Source organism: Oculina patagonica, chromosome 1 (genome assembly GCF_052425735.1).
Source record: "Oculina patagonica isolate OP01 chromosome 1, crgOcupat, whole genome shotgun sequence".
Taxonomy (NCBI): Eukaryota; Metazoa; Cnidaria; class Anthozoa; order Scleractinia; family Oculinidae; genus Oculina; species Oculina patagonica.
In genome coordinates, this window is record NC_135758.1 from 1,738,587 (window position 1) to 1,754,223 (window position 15,637).

Below are 15,637 nucleotides of genomic sequence, written 5' to 3' on the forward strand. Positions count from 1 at the left end.
TTCGTAGGATCTACTGAGAGATCTAACTGTCTAAAATAGAGAATTTTTTCAGGGTTTCGAGCCTACGAACACACAGTTTCAAATCGAATGGGCTACCACTGCACCAAAAAGCTGTCCGATGCAACTTGGCTTTCTGAATGAGAGTCAGCCCTAACATTTTACTCAGTCCTTACTTCATATAACTGAAGCGCTAGCTGCGCTTCAGTTTTTTCCTAATCTCAGCTCTATTTTCTGCCTTTACCGTAGCCTTGTTTTCCCCTTATATATTGATCATCTGTTACATGTTTTGTTTCATTGTTAACTCTACATATGAATGTCACAAACTGTTCAAACTGGCTCACTTATTACTGTATATCTTACGCCTAAAAGATCGAGTAAAGTTTATAATTGAATACAACTGCTATAAAATGTCACCCTCTTGAGATCAGCAGGCCTTTAATTTTTTAAGCTAACTTTCTCACCCTCTTTCTGTTGTTCATAGACCAAGCCTACGAACGTGCAAGTTTAACTTGGCAAGTTTTGTTTACTCGTGTAAAACAAACATGTCAAGTTTTTTTCCGTAATCCCCTAAGACTGTGTTGAAAAGCTGGCACGCCTGATTTTCAACAAGGAAAAACTTGTCAAGTCGCGATAATTGTTCGCGTGTACGGCTTTTCAACAAGGTGACGTGTTACGGAAAAACTTGTCACATCTTGCCTCACACAAACAACCAAATTAAAACCCGTCAAATGCAGGGATGAATAAAATCGTGCCAATATAAACTTTTCCGTTTGTTACGAGTGTGCCTGCTGTACTAACTTCCTTTTCTGAGAATTGATCGAGGAAAACGTCCTTGCAGAACAAGGCTTTCCCTTTTAAAAAAGTAGCAGCTTTTGAATGTTTTAACCGCCACATCGACTATTCATTTAGGGGATGAATATTGGTCACTTTGCTGGAAAAGAAATGCGCTTTTCCATTTATACGTATAGCCCTTACTCGCAAAGGTACTTTTATTTCAGTCACATTTGACTGCAAAATAGTGTTTCGCACAAAAAATTGGAACGGGAAATTCCACTCAATCGGGAAGTTCGAAGTGGAACTTTGCTTTAACTTCCGGTTTCACATGCATCGCGGGTCACGTCCTCGCGTGTCGAGGCCAGAGTCCGCGCGCGCTACCACGTGTTTACACCAGGGAGCGGTTTCTCGAAAGCCCCGGAAACCTTTCGAGCCCGTAAAGTAATTTTTAGTTATCTTAGACTGTCCACAGCATCTCTATTTTTCAACGCAAAAAAGCGCGAGATTCTGCGAGCGGAGCAAGCGTGAGCGCCCGTTTTACACTGGCTTCCAGTTCTCTCGCCGTTCTTTCCCCGCGCGCATTCGATCGAAAAAATAGAGGGCTGTGGACAGTCTATAGTTATCTAGATTTTAAAAACAGACAGAGAAGTGTGTAGGCCTGAAACTTTGCATGAAGGAAACTGTTTACATTACAAGAATTTTAATAAAAGTCAGCTCTGTAATCATAAGGTTTGAGATTTTGCTAGGGCTTTCCGGGCGCGAAGACTTTTCCCCGCTTTTCCGGACCTTCGAAAAACGTACCCCTGGGCGCGAGAAGAGGGCCTTCTCCCTCCCTGGTTCGCAGTCCCTAGCCCTGCTTTCAACATCAGTGATCAATTCTTTAATTCTTATGACCTGTACGATTGACTTTGTATTGATATTCTGAGGAGATATTAGATGTAATCACTATCAGTGATAACAATGCGACTAATGATTGTAAAATTTCCAGAATTTTGGAAACCTTTGCTAGTTAAGCAGTTAAAAATACTAGACCTGTTTCAATAAACTTTTTTTATTCTTTTCACGTTCTCACGTAGAACAAGTAAATTACCAAAACCTTTTTCAAAACAATCATCTAACTCCACTACAACATAGCAGTGAAATTGCATGAAAAATGCCACAGAACAAATAATGGAAAGTTTTCACTAAAAAACCAAAAGACGATCAAAATATGAAACCGATTTACTCAACCACAAATCGAAAACCTTCTTGCATTGGCTGTTTTAATCTTTATCACAATTTTGGCATTACAATAGTATGTGATTTTATCATGTCATTAATGGATTACATGTATAATTATAGAAAGTCAAATATAGAAGGGATCCCCCGGGAATTTTTTTTTTTTGAAAATTCGCAATGATCTTCTGCCAAGAAAAGGATGTTGGTGAAATTTAATAAAACGAGAGAACTCTAATAAGAAATGAGGTGCAGTGAACAAAAAAATTGAGTGATTGAATCACGATCATTTATCCCGCCAATACGCGCAATATAAATCCGTGATTATCCGAGGACGCATAGCTTCCGTCAAGGATGTTTACGTAAGCAGAAGGAAGTAGCGAATTGACGGAGCAAGTGAAATTGATTTCACCCGAAACTAACAACAACTTGTGACCTTGCGCATTGCGAGTCCCGATAAGTTAGATTCCAATCTTGAAAACTCAAAAAGTTTTTAAAAGTTACTTTATAACTCCTCGCAAACTTTGGTTTCAGCAGTCAACGAGGTGACGTATCACTTTTCCTTTGGGACCGCTCTGATCTGACATGCGCCAATCTAGCCACAGGAATTTGTCTAAACTGTCAAATCATGATAAATGATACCGTCTCAGCCGTCCCAGACGTAGCTCAATCTTCTTGATGTTTTTAACTTCAGCCTGTATTTGTATAAATTACCTATTTGCTGTTTGTTTAGGTGGCCGAAACTGTTTATCCTCTCAAATGCTTGGTATAAATTTCAGTTGTGTTTGCGCCGGCATTTATACAGTGTATTGATGTCTTTGTTTTATGATTGTCATTTCCGTTAGACTTCAATCTCCAGTCACGAGACACAACTCGGGACGATCATATTACACAGAGAGCACCCAGCCTGGTGCATGCGTTGCTTCGCCCAGATCATATCGGACGTTGAGAAACTCGCCGGTAAAATACTCTCGCTACAGCTAACGCCAAGAGGACAAACCCCTTGAAGGTAATGTCGAACTGTATAAAGTGTTTAAAATACTGTATACTTAAAGTAAATGAGTTGACGTACTCGTTAATATGAGTGGGCAGCGTGTTCCTTGAATCGCTCAGTCGTGATTGATCTTGGCTAAAATTAGCAATACCCTTGAGTGCAAGCAGTTGCCCCTGGGTCATTGAGAACAGCTAGAAGCAACATTACATCAACCTCGGCTTAACTAGAAAACCACAAAGTTCTACAATGAAGTGTTTAAGCGAAAGGAAATAGCCGCAGAATCTTCGGCGTGCTTCGAAGTTGTTTCAATGAAAGATTTCAATGCGGATATTCCGAGAGCCATTTTGCGTTTCTCCGTTCAGTGTATTCAAATTCCTGATACCCTGATCTACGAACAACCTCTTTAAACTTTGCCTCTTCTAAATGATTACATACACTTTTCAATTAACTTTTTGATGTTTTTATTGATGTAGTGAATCTTGTATAAAGGTCTGGCCTTTCCGTGACAGTTGATTTCGTAATGATGATATCGGGCGCGCGCCGAAACTTCGACCAAATGCATTTCAACCCTGCATTTCAAAATGCAACTTACAATGCACGTCGCATTTTCGATGCGTCTGCAAAAATCGACGCGCCTTACCTCTGCAAACGCGAGCGTGAGACTCTAAATGCTTTAAAATAGCGTCTAGCCTTGTGTATATTAAATGTTATATCTTAGAGAGCCAGCCGGTATTGGAGACAACGTGTATATTTTCAGACAATTGTGAATGCAGAGTTAGGTATCTCGCGCGCTCCAATTTTTCTTTTTATGCAAGAAATTTTTATAAGTGTGTATGTAATTTAAAAATGAGTACATACAGAAAGGTTTTTGCGTTTTAGTTTTTGACGGTGACACATAAAAGCCCTCGATAAGTTGAAATTTTGCCGCGCAGTTTCCTTGTCGTCTCAGGGCGTTGAAGACGCGAATCTCTAAATGTAGATCGCATTACACATTCCAGATCGGCAATACTACACCACGTGAAAATTATCTCAAATATGATCTATCTGGTTTATTTTTGATTTCCGTTTTTCCGCCGCCAAGACGAGTAATAAAGAACAGACACTGCAGAAAAGTTACGCCTATTTATAAATAAAATAAAACGCCATAGCTTTCATCATTTTAAATGGAGGTAGTCGAAGATAGCTGAATGTTCTGTTTAAAGGAATTTTGGCTGCATTTGCTTTGGCAAGAGTTTTTAGGTTAATATTAATCCATTTAACCAATCAGATTAACCATTACTGTTATAATCTTTTTGTAAATGTTTGATCGAGTAAAACAATTACTTTTGCACTGAAACTAAACAGGTCAAAATACTTAACTTATCATTTTGTTTATTGATACGTACGGACTTGTTGTTGTTTCTGTACAGTGCGCTCTTTGGCTTTCATTTTGTTGAACACGCTCTAGCTTTCATCATTTTAAATGGAGATAGTCGAAGATAACTAAATGTTCTATTTTAAATGAATTTTGTCTGCATTTGCTGTGGCGGACTTGTTGTTTTTGTATAGTGTGCGCTCTTTGGCCCTCATTTTGTTGTAAATAGTTCAATACTCTCTAGACACAAAAGGCTTTTCTGATATTGTGTGGTGTACAATCTAGACTTAAAAGCACTTCTTGAGTGTTCATTGTTTTTAATTTTTTATGTGTTTGTGTGTTTACATTTGTGCTTGAACTATAAGAAGTCAATGAGGTCTTCCTGTAAAATGGCTAACATCCTGGGCTTCCTGTAACGCTGTTAATTAACTTGTTTGTTAGGTGGTCCTACATTTGGCATAAATTTTGATTTTGCAAATGGAAATGTTGAAAGCTTTAAGTTGTTATTAAAATAGTGTATACATTGCTATGATGTGATTTAATAAGTGGTCGAACTTTTGAGTTTACTATAGATGAAACTCTAGCAAAAAAATGAAACTGTTCTGTTAGCAGCACTTTCAGGTAATACTGTTTTAAAATATCAAATTCTGGGCAAGATCAGTGGTTCTAGGTTTTGAGTTTCTGCAGTTCTTTCATGTGGCGTGGATCTAACTTACAAGTCTGTGGATGAAACCCTTGTGTGTGAACATTCAAATGAAAGCTATTAAGCAGTACTTGCATGTGGTATTGTTTATTATGATGTAAAAGGTAGTTCTAACATTCGAGTCTGTGTATTATATCTTGTTGAATGTTTTACATTTAACTGTTGGCTTAGACCCAAACTAATTCCCTTTAGATATAGTCAAAATATAATAATTCTTAATACTCTGTTGACAAGAGGGGAAAAGGTTGTTTATTCTTACGCAAAAGTCAATCGGTCAGATTCTTGTGATAAAGTTTTTGGTCCACTTTTAAGCGGCTATTTATGGCAAACGTTTTGAACAATTCTAAAAATTTAAAATGCCTAAATTACTATCGGTAGATTTCGCCTGATGGTTCGGATTAATATCTGAAAAACAAAAGTGATTAAATAGCTTGACACGAGACGGTTATATAAGCAAGACTTTAAACATATGTTGTGGAAATTATGAAGTACATGATTAAAACGACAGACAAGACTCAAGTTTAGCAAACAAAAAGTTCAAAATTTAATGTCAAACAAGCCAAAACAAGTTTAGAGATCCCGGGAAGAAAACGTGAGCAAATATGCGGAATTTTTAGCGTTTGACAACTTGTGCCAATTTATCAGTTTAAACATATCACTTGTTCAATTTACTCACGCAACATTTATGAACATGTTTTGCATAATTTGACCTTTTGTGGTCATTTGCGGAATTCCATGCGTAGGTTTTGGCCAATCTGTATAAAATTTATAGTTACCGAAATAGCTTTTCAATACCACTTCTCATACTTCATTCTAAGAGGATTTGCTTGTATCAATTCCTAAAATGGAAAATTTAAAATGCAACTTCTGTAAAACCTCAATAACCACAAATTTATTTTAAATAACACTTCGCTTTCTTGTAAAACAACTTCCTTTTTTTATTTTGTGAAACAAATTGAACTGTTCAGATGAGACATATTTCACTTTCCAATAATGAATAATCGTTTTTGAAAACACTTTGTAATAAAACTACTGCCGGTTCAATTTATGTTTTTTTTTTGTCGAAACTGCAATTTTTTTTTTCGAGATCAAATTCCTTTTCTCTTTACCGGGCAGTCGTTTTGGAAAAGGAATGCGGTCACTTGCAGACTAGAGCTATAAAAGTTGCTGGTGATTTGAAGCAAAACAAAAAAGTTCTTTTAGTGGGAGCTCACCAGATTGCAAGCGAGACCTTATGGAAAGGTTGTTTCTTTTCTTCTCTTACGCGAAAATTAAGTGACTTACATTATGTCACTAATCAGATTGTATTTGTGTTATTTAGATTTATTTGATTTGTACGGGATATGTTTTTACGGTTTTTACAATATGTTTTTACGGGATATTTTTATGGGGCTGGGTGTGGGTGTTTTAACCAAGTAGGGGACTTATGTCCTATTGTTAAGCACCTGTACTTGTACGAATCCTTAAATAAATAAAGAAAGAAAGAAAGAAAGAAAGAAAGAAAGAACGTTTTATTTAATAGTACCACTGAAGGAAGGAATTTTCAATGTAAATGGATGTTGTGGTCAATTGACTCAAGAACATTGTTAAATTTGACGTTATTGTTCTTTTGAAAAAGTCGTTTTATTTTTATTCAAGGACATGTCAAATAATATTGCTAAGGAAACTTTCATTGTGTGTTATTCAAAACGCGAAATTAAAGTGATTCAAAATACAAAATTTTCGCAAAATCGCGAAATTTAAGTGACGCGAAATACGCGCACCTCAAAATCGCAAAATTAACATGTCGCGAAAATTTCATGTAATAAGTTATCATGCACCCAACAATTTTTGTCGTAGTTTTTGCGCATGATTACGTGTGGTTTGTGGAATCTGCCCTAACGTCGCTGTGTGAAACTTCTTGAAAATGTTTCTACAAGTAACTTGTAGAAACATTCAATTCAAGAAGTTTCACTGTTTGTTGCACACAAAAAAGTCGCTTTTTAAACAGACAAACAAATAAACAAACAAAACAAAGAAAAGATTCTTGATCATTTATAGCCGCCCCATAAAAACGGTGTTGGAAAGAAATGTTTGAACGTTTAGTTAGGGCTTCATACTTGCAAATATTTCAAACGACTTGTTGGGATACAATGAGAAATGTTTGCGCCATCACTGGGACAGGGTCGCTAAACTTTTCGCAACTAATAAGAATGCCCGTCGCTACTTACAGTTTTGGCGGACTAACTGTACGAAACATTACCTACCCGGCGTATCCAATCGAACGTTCGGTAATCGAACCCAATCGAACACCAATCGTTCGATTGGGTTCGGTAATCGAACATAATCGAACTCACAATAAAATTTGGTCAATTGAACAAAATCGAACGTTCGATTATCGAACAGCCGACAATCGAACAAAATCGAACGTTCGATTACCGAACAGTCGACAATCATACTCAATCGAATGTTTGATTACCGAACTCCTGTTTGTTTGTATTGCAGACATTTTGTACGGTGCACCATCCCCCTGATTAGTGCTGCGTGATTTACTTATCAAAAGACGGATTCCGAACAAAATCGAATCGGATTGAGTTCGATTGTGTTCGATTGGTTCGATTAGTTCGAAAATCGAACTCACAGCAAAATAGATGTTCGATTTTGTTCGATTACCGAACCCAATCGAACGATTAGTGTTCGATTGGGTTCGATTGATTTTTGGTTCGGTTTTGTTCGATTGGATACGCCGGGTACCTAGAATAATGGAGTTGTCAAGTAGCAAATTTCTTTTTTTTTTTTTTTTTCAACGAGTCATAACTGTAATTCTGGGGTGCAACTTGCCACCTTTTGGTAAACTATAGCTAGCAATAGCACGCTTTTGTGCAGCCTCTAGCGGCTCTTTAGCAAGACATGGGAAATTTGAACGAATTTTTTTTACTTAATCTAGCAGAGCCTAAAGCTAGCGATATGGCAGACATTGATTCCACGGGTTTTCTTGTACACGCAGTTAGAGATACAATGAAAGTGAAAGTTGTACATAGTTTAATACCGGGTCGCACTAGCTGGGATTTACAAAGGCAAACATCGATGGAACTGTCTGAATTCATCTGACTTGAAGAAACAACTGATAGACTAGCCGAAACTTTTGGTCCACTTTTAGGGTGTCCGCATTTCGCAAACAAGCCAAATAGAATCTGACAAGCACACTCGAGATTTGAAACTGTGGTCTTGTGCGGGCAGCATTGTCTGTAAAATTGTTAATGTAGTAGCTATCGTAAAACGCAAAAAAATTTGTATCGTGTAACTACTAGACGAGCTATCTAAAAAACTGCTTCACACAATAAAATAAAATGCTCGGATTTTTATGTTTTCAAAAAACATCTCGTAACCCCGTGAAATGTTGTTTCAGAGAGCTTGCAATTTTCCTGGCATCATTTGGAGGGCTAAACGACATTGATGAGCTAAAAGTTTAGCTTGCTATAATTACTTTCAATACTCAAATTAGCAAAAATTATCGAAATGTGTCCCAGCGGTCTTGCAGCTCAAAGCAGTCAAAGAACTCGAACTCTAAAGAGTGATACAAATATGTAGGTCTCTGAAAGACATGCTTGTTTTCCCTTAGAAAAGAAACGACATTTCGTTGCGCTACCTCTGGGAAACCAAAAATGCTTCATGTCGATTCGCTTTTATTTATTTCTACCTAAGGTCGCGATATAAACTTTCCGTTTAATGTCCATGCAAAGAGGTATCTGTTTCGAGCAAGTTATTTTGGACAGAAATTTATTTTCTTATAGTAAACTGTTTTCTTTCGTTAAGTAATTTGTTTTTTTTTTCTTCACTCTTGACCTCCTTGCATCTATGTAAAGCAAATTTTTAAAACTTTCAGTTAAAAAAGGAAATTGAAAAACGAACAATATCTCATTATAATAGCGGTCAACCACATTACAGGAGTTTGAGACTCGAAAGAGAGCATGAACATACTTGTTTTTGAAGAAACCCGCAGTAGTGGTGTCAAGGTTTTATGTTTTTCGAAAACAAGAAGGATAAGTTGTTTTTAAAAACAGTGTACTTTTGTTTTAGAAGAATGTATTTGAGTGTGAATTGTTTTTCACTATAAAATTAATTTGCTTTTGCACTCTTGGGTCCCTGTATCGGCTCTAGCGGTGTTAGGTCATATTGTGTTGTTGTATTTGTTAGGCAAGCCACTAATACCATTTCTGTACCGTTCTCGACCCAGGAGAGGCAGCCAGCGAATTTTTTAAGGCCTGTTTACAAGATGCAGTGGAGGTGGCGGGGGGGGGGGGGGGGGGGTGTGTTTGGGTTCACCAGGGTTGGACTAACATCCCATCCAGGCGGTAGGGGGGGGGGGGACTAGCAAAACGTTTGGACGCATAATTAAACGCCAGCACCGCTATTGCACAAAATTTGCAACGCGTTTTCATTGATTTGCTTTAGCGTGCTTCCTTTAGATAATTTCTCTCCTGTGCAACACTATTTAATATTCCCAGGCTAACATCACAATACTCATAACACCTTATTGACCAGCCAAGCTTATGTTGGCCAGACGCGTGGAATGTTGATTGATGTGAAATATACGAGACGATCACTAATTGAGTTACAATGGTATTGTAAAAGGTCCTCTTGGAATCGGTAAACAAGCCTATATCTTTTCATTTAACCTTGTAAGCCAATTTTTTCTGTCACCCCATTTTTCACAAGATAGCAGGTTTTACCGCTTAACTGTAGCAGAATTTTCTTTGTGTTCGAAACTGAGGCATGTTTGCAAAGATCTACTTTAGCGCATCAGTTGTTTCTCAAAGTAATCTCATCAACGTATAAACTGAAGATGTCATATTTTAGTGTATTTTTCAAAACAACAAAAACAAGCTTGTGCTCCTTCTAACATTTGTGGTACGTAAATCACAAAAAAGCTGCTAATAATAAGCATTTGGTTAGGAGCGAAAATGTTAACTCTGCCTTCAAGAATTCGTTAAAAGAAGTAAAATTGTTAGCTTTCTGTTTGGCTATCTTCAACTTTAAATTTTGAAACATTCGATACTCTTGCGTAATTGTAACTAAGTAACAGAAGATTAATCACGAATGAATGATATATCTCCGTTTTTAATAATAAGCTTTTATTATTTGGAATTGTTAAGCGTAAAGTTACTTGACAATTGAAATTCCAGTGAGATAATTATGAAAATTGGATTTGGCTCCTTCACAAGGAGGTCGAGAGTAAACTTGAAGAGACCACATCGATATAGCTTTATTTTTCTCCATCCTATATCCGAGAATTACCAAGCTAGGTTTTTTGCCCGCAAAGTGTGCATCTGACATACACCAACTTGGTGCATAGCAAGTTTGACTGAACCAAAAGCTTGGTGTTCTTCTACAAGGTAACAACGTTTATTGCTAAGGATTGTGTGTGTGAGGGGGGCGGGGGGAGAAATTTACATACGAAGAACTTTTAACAGCCATCGAAATATCTTGTCAGGTCTGCGTTGCATTTCCAATGAAGGAAAATGCACAATTTCGAAAAGGTAAAGCACGCAGAATAGATTTTGCGAAGTTTGATGTTTGGAAGTTGGTTTACCCGGCGCAACTTTCTCTGTTGTTAAAATTATATCGTTCTAGAGATCAGCTTTATAAAAGAAAGCTATATTGCAGCTACTTTTGTATTGTTCACCTTACAAAATTATTTTGTCACGAGGAACAAGAATGTTTTGATAAGCATTATAATTCCTGTGTCGTACAAGGAAGTCTGTAGTTCACTGCGGTTTTGCGGAGTAGCTGTCTGCAACGAATATCCTGACACGATCAGCAACGAAAAGCTCTTTGACCCATTAACAAGTGGCATTTCCTTCTCTCTGATCATGGTAATGTTTTAATTAGATCATTGTTTCAACCTTTGGCTTCCCTTGTTGAAATTTCATTTAACCTTCGATACAAACACCGGCTGTGAATTACGTAAGGAAACATTTTGTTTGCTCTGCATTTCGAGACGCGATTTTTAGTCGTTATTTTTTTCTCCGCGTTTTAAGTTTCTTTCAGTTAGCTTAATGACACAAACAGATCCAGCAGAGACTTGTTAAATTTGCTAAAGGAAATTGAAGCCACCCGGAAATGCTACGCTGTTAGCTTACGTCTTTACGAATGTGCAAACGTCAGACCATTGAAAAGCGAACAAGCTAACACAATAATAAGCCACTGTGACCTCATTTGCTTGGTCAACAAACGAATCAGCGTTCCAAGAGAACGCCATTAGAAAGCGCAGTTTTATCTCGGTTTTTGCCATCGACATGTATGCAACTGTTAATTGCAACGCCCTTTCTAGATCATTCCAGATAGCATTCGTCGAGCGTTAGAATTGAAAGAAAAGAAGAAACATTTTTTAGGGGTAATATTTGGTTACTTTGCCTGCGGAAGTTGGTATATGGTTTCGCGCACACGCGAAACAAAAACCCAGGGACCGCCCTTTGGCACGTCAAGGTTAAATATAATTTTGTATAAACACAATTCATCAAGCTGTCCTTGGGCTATTATCATCAGCTCTTAGTGTTTTCATAATGGTGCAATTTTATCCACGCGAAATGCGAGTTATTAAAAGAATGCAGCCGAGCGACTCTTTGTCTAGATGGCGCTGGAGAATTCGACAGCAAAAATTATCCGAGCTATTTTAAGTCCGCTTCGCCGCGTAAAAGCTTTGTAATTATCCTTGGCGTTTTCTGGTTACCTTTTACGCTGAATTTACGACTTCAACTGGCCAGGGCCTTTTAAAGTAATCCATTTAAAATTGCTCCCTTCTATATAAAGGGTTTGCGTGACTCGCTGTAATGATATTACACTAGCTGTCGATTGCGATAGCGGGCGGTCGATCAACTTCAATAAACATCTTTGTTTGGTAGTATCTACTTGGCATTTCTCGGGGCTTAATTATGCAAATATCTGCAAATCATTTTTCTCATATCTCCGGGAAAGCCAGGATTTGTGGCAGTCCACACAGTTCTCGTGTCGTCGAACGGCCGAAATCTCCGCTGCTTGTCGAGTTTTTGTGTTCCGCTGAACTTAGCAAGTTAAAACATTGATCGCCAACCTAGACAATACGTTGTATAATGCTTATGTAAATATTCAAAGGTTGCGTGTCCTTGCGTATGCTTTTGCGAAAAGTGAAAATTATCCATTAAAAATCTTTGAGATCCGTTATCAGAGCTTGTCATAAATTTGCCGGTCGATGACAGTTGATGTCGCATCTTATAAGGCGAGGGTCAAATGGAATTTTTTGCTGGTTTCCTGAACAAAGACCTTTCGCGAAAGGGGAGGGATTGTTCTCTATTATACCTGCTGGCGTGACAATCAACAAACTAAGTAACCAGAGAGAAAGCAAAAGGAACTCGCTTAACATCAGTTCAAGTGTGTATCCTGCTTTTTTCCCTTTCGTGATATCTCATTTCACAGTCGCGCGCCGAGGTGTTAAATTGCTGTTTACTCAATAAACCTCATGCGTACCTGTCATGCGAACGTTGCTTCGCTACCTTGACAATTAAATCTGACTTGGAAATTTCTTTTTCTGTCAAGCCTAAATCGCCTAAAGCTGTTTGAAAACAGCTTGAATAGTAAGCGCGCGAAGTAAAAATAAAACCGCAGTGTCGTTTCAGACAAAGAATCTTCTCCATGTCATCTAAGGGCCCATTTTGACCAATCACTTGCCCTTCGTGACAACTGAATGCAATCAAGCTGAACGTTCCTAAGCCCCGGGGCAATTTTAAGTCACAACTGTTAAAGAGCCCTTGAACCTCTCTTTGACAGCCCAACCATATATAGTAATCGTTTCCACGGATACCCGACAGTTCCAACAGATTATGTCAAAGTTCAGCTTTTTCAGACGGACACGGGTGATGTTTTTGCATAGCGAGGTATTGTCGCTCGCGAACCGTCCTCTTCGCCGCTACACATCTACATATGCCACTTAGCTGCGTGAAAAAAGCATTCGTGCAACGGATTTTGAGTCGAGTAAGTGAACGCGGCTGCTAGCGCCGGTGGGAATCCATTAATTGTTTCCGCGTGCAAATGATCCCTCGCCGCTGAGCGATTAATCACGGGAACACCGTCTGCTCGCGCGCTCGAGAGACACCACTAACCTGTTGGATTTATAATTATATCCGTAGTCCTAATTTGCCGGGTGGTATGGCCGTGGTTCCCGTCTCTACATGGTGCTCGGAGAAGACCGAACCGGTAGAAGAGTCGTCGGAAAAAAATGTGCAGCAAGTCGAATGCGCAGTCTGCGGTGACAAGTCCTCTGGCAAGCACTATGGTGTGTTTACCTGTGAAGGATGCAAGTCGTTTTTCAAGCGCAGCGTTCGTCGTAACCTCAGCTACACTTGTCGAGCCTCACGCAATTGCCCCATTGATCAGCATCATCGAAACCAATGTCAGTACTGCCGGCTGAGAAAGTGTATCAAAGTCGGCATGAGGCGCGAGGGTACGGGTGAGAAATTTTCTCGTTAGTAACAAATCCGTGTGCGTCAGTCACTTGCTTGTTATAGTAGTGAGTAGGCACCGCGTAAGTGTCTGAGTAACATGTTGAATGAACCTTTTCACCTTTTCTCGACAGCCGTCCAACGAGGTCGCATCCCTCCTACACAAGTTCCTCAGCCGAGTCCCCAGCATTCAGCGCTCAATGGCGGCGACGTGACCAATGGCCACTCGTTTTTATCGGGATTCATCAGCCTGCTCCTCAGAGCCGAGCCATATCCCACAGCCCGATTCCAGCAGGGTTTGAACATGCCTTGCGGGATCATGGGCATCGAGAACATCTGTGAACTAGCGGCTCGTCTGCTGTTCAGCGCTGTTGAATGGGCAAGGAATATTCCCTTCTTCCCTGACTTAGCTGTGACGGACCAAGTCGCGCTGCTGCGCTTGGTTTGGAGTGAGTTGTTTGTGTTAAACGCCGCCCAGTGCCCTATGCCGCTGCAAGTTGCCCCTCTTCTGGCCACTGCCGGTATCCACTCGAACCACATGTCCCCAGACAGAATGGTGACGTTTATGGATAATGTAAGAATCTTCCAAGAACAGGTCGAGAAGTATCGAAATTTACATGTGGATGCAGCAGAATTCGCTTGCCTTAAAGCCATTGTTCTTTTCACATCGGGTAAGTTAGTGCAAATGTTACGAGTCCAAATTCTTTGGGCAGACAACAAGTGCTCGATACTTCTAATACATTTTAATATTTTATAACTACTCGTAAAAATCAACAGATCTTGATCCGCCGGCCGCGGCAAATTAATAGTAATGCCGTAAAGAGCGTCTGTGTTTCGATTCCCGCCTATCGGTGAATCGATCGCGCTCTCACACACAACATCATTTCAAGTTACCAATGTCACCGAATATAATTGTGTTTTCACAGATGCCTCCGGTTTAACCGACCCCCAGTACATCGACAGCTTACAAGAAAAGACGCAATGTGCTCTAGAAGAGTATACAAGGAATCAGTACCCGAACCAACCTACTCGCTTTGGGAAATTGTTGTTGAGGCTGCCATCTCTACGAAGTATCAACTCTTCCATTGTGGAACAGCTTTTCTTTGTTCGTCTCGTGGGTAAAACGCCAATCGAGACCTTGCTTAGGGATATGTTATTGTCCGGAACACCTACAAGCTGGCCTTATCTACCTTGCTCATAAAGAAAACGACGAGGGGAGAAATAAGCGTTCCTCTGGATTGCTGCGCTCAAAAGAGCTCTTGCTGTTCTTCAAAAGAACACTAAAACGTTTTTATCTTGTTCAAAATTTGTTAGGAAAATACGGGCTTCAAGCCTTAAAACCTCTAGTCTTTTTTAGGTAGCAATTTATAAAGGATATTTGTTGTACTTTGAAGAGCTTACATTTTTTGTAAGTATTTGCAGAGGCTAAAGAATGGAACACGTTCCAAAACCGAAACTAGAAGGTATGGTTTTCGATATAGTGACAGTGAATGTTCGGAGTGAGCTATGTTATGTAAATAAGTGTTTCAATTCTAGACGCTCTAGCGAGACTTTAAACGAAGCTCGTGGAAAGACTTTTAAAATAGACGTTGTATAGAAGTTATATAGTTTGTTTTTTACACCGTCGTGTGTTTCTGAAGTAGCTTAGCTATTTGTTAAAGTATTTTTCTCCCTCGAACTATAAGTTCGCTTTGTGTATGATTCTGGTTTTCTGGCCCGGCCAAGAAGTTGTTGCTAAAAGCAACATTACCTAGAATTTTTTAAGCTGTGTGTGTCACAAATGCAATGTCCAAGACATTATCACTGAAATTATACAAAATTAAAAGAGAATTTTAGAAAATCTGACGTGTTATCTCGAAATGGCCGTGCAAGACTCTTAGATACGAGCGACCGGCGTAATATCACATGCAGAAGCCTTCGTTCATAGTAACTAAATATAAAAATCTGGGTTATTTAGTTTAGGCGTCATAGGTCAAGATATCTCCTGGCTAGTAAATAACAGAAACAAATCGTTTATTTCTCTTCGTATTATACGCCTTTGTCGACACGATTAGGCCAAATTTATCACGTTTCTTTTAGCGCCGATAAAAATACTCCACGTCGGCAGCGAGAGCAATTTGAAAACATAATTATTACCAACT

General features: G+C 39.0%; 2 protein-coding genes across 5 annotated transcripts in view; both read left to right on the forward strand.

The window, feature by feature from the left end:
• LOC144666339 (protein HTATIP2-like) overlaps nt 1-15,637 on the forward strand; it is a 148,498-nt gene that overhangs the window by 95,896 nt on the left and 36,965 nt on the right. The window lies entirely within an intron of this gene.
• LOC144663504 (COUP transcription factor 1-like) lies at nt 2,719-15,336 on the forward strand. 4 transcript variants are annotated; one of them, XM_078524597.1, is made up of 4 exons: nt 2,719-2,998; nt 13,185-13,504; nt 13,631-14,167; nt 14,423-15,336. In XM_078524597.1, exons 2-4 carry the CDS (start codon nt 13,204-13,206, stop codon nt 14,695-14,697), a joined length of 1,113 nt encoding a protein of 370 aa, XP_078380723.1. In that variant the 5' UTR covers nt 2,719-2,998; nt 13,185-13,203; the 3' UTR covers nt 14,698-15,336. The 4 variants fall into 4 exon arrangements, with proteins under 4 accessions (XP_078380723.1, XP_078380786.1, XP_078380638.1 ...); XM_078524660.1 differs by lacking the exon at nt 2,719-2,998 and adding an exon at nt 10,219-10,415; XM_078524512.1 differs by lacking the exon at nt 2,719-2,998 and adding an exon at nt 12,428-13,029.

What these genes read in the sequence shown, in the direction of transcription:
- LOC144663504 (XM_078524597.1), top strand. Translation starts at nt 13,204, where the DNA reads ATGGCCGTGGTTCCCGTCTCTACATGGTGCTCGGAGAAGACCGAACCG. An exon ending in CATGAGGCGCGAGGGTACGG is followed by an intron (nt 13,505 to 13,630) that starts GTGAGAAATTTT and finishes TTTTCTCGACAG; the next exon opens with CCGTCCAACGAGGTCGCATC. An exon ending in CATTGTTCTTTTCACATCGG is followed by an intron (nt 14,168 to 14,422) that starts GTAAGTTAGTGC and finishes GTGTTTTCACAG; the next exon opens with ATGCCTCCGGTTTAACCGAC.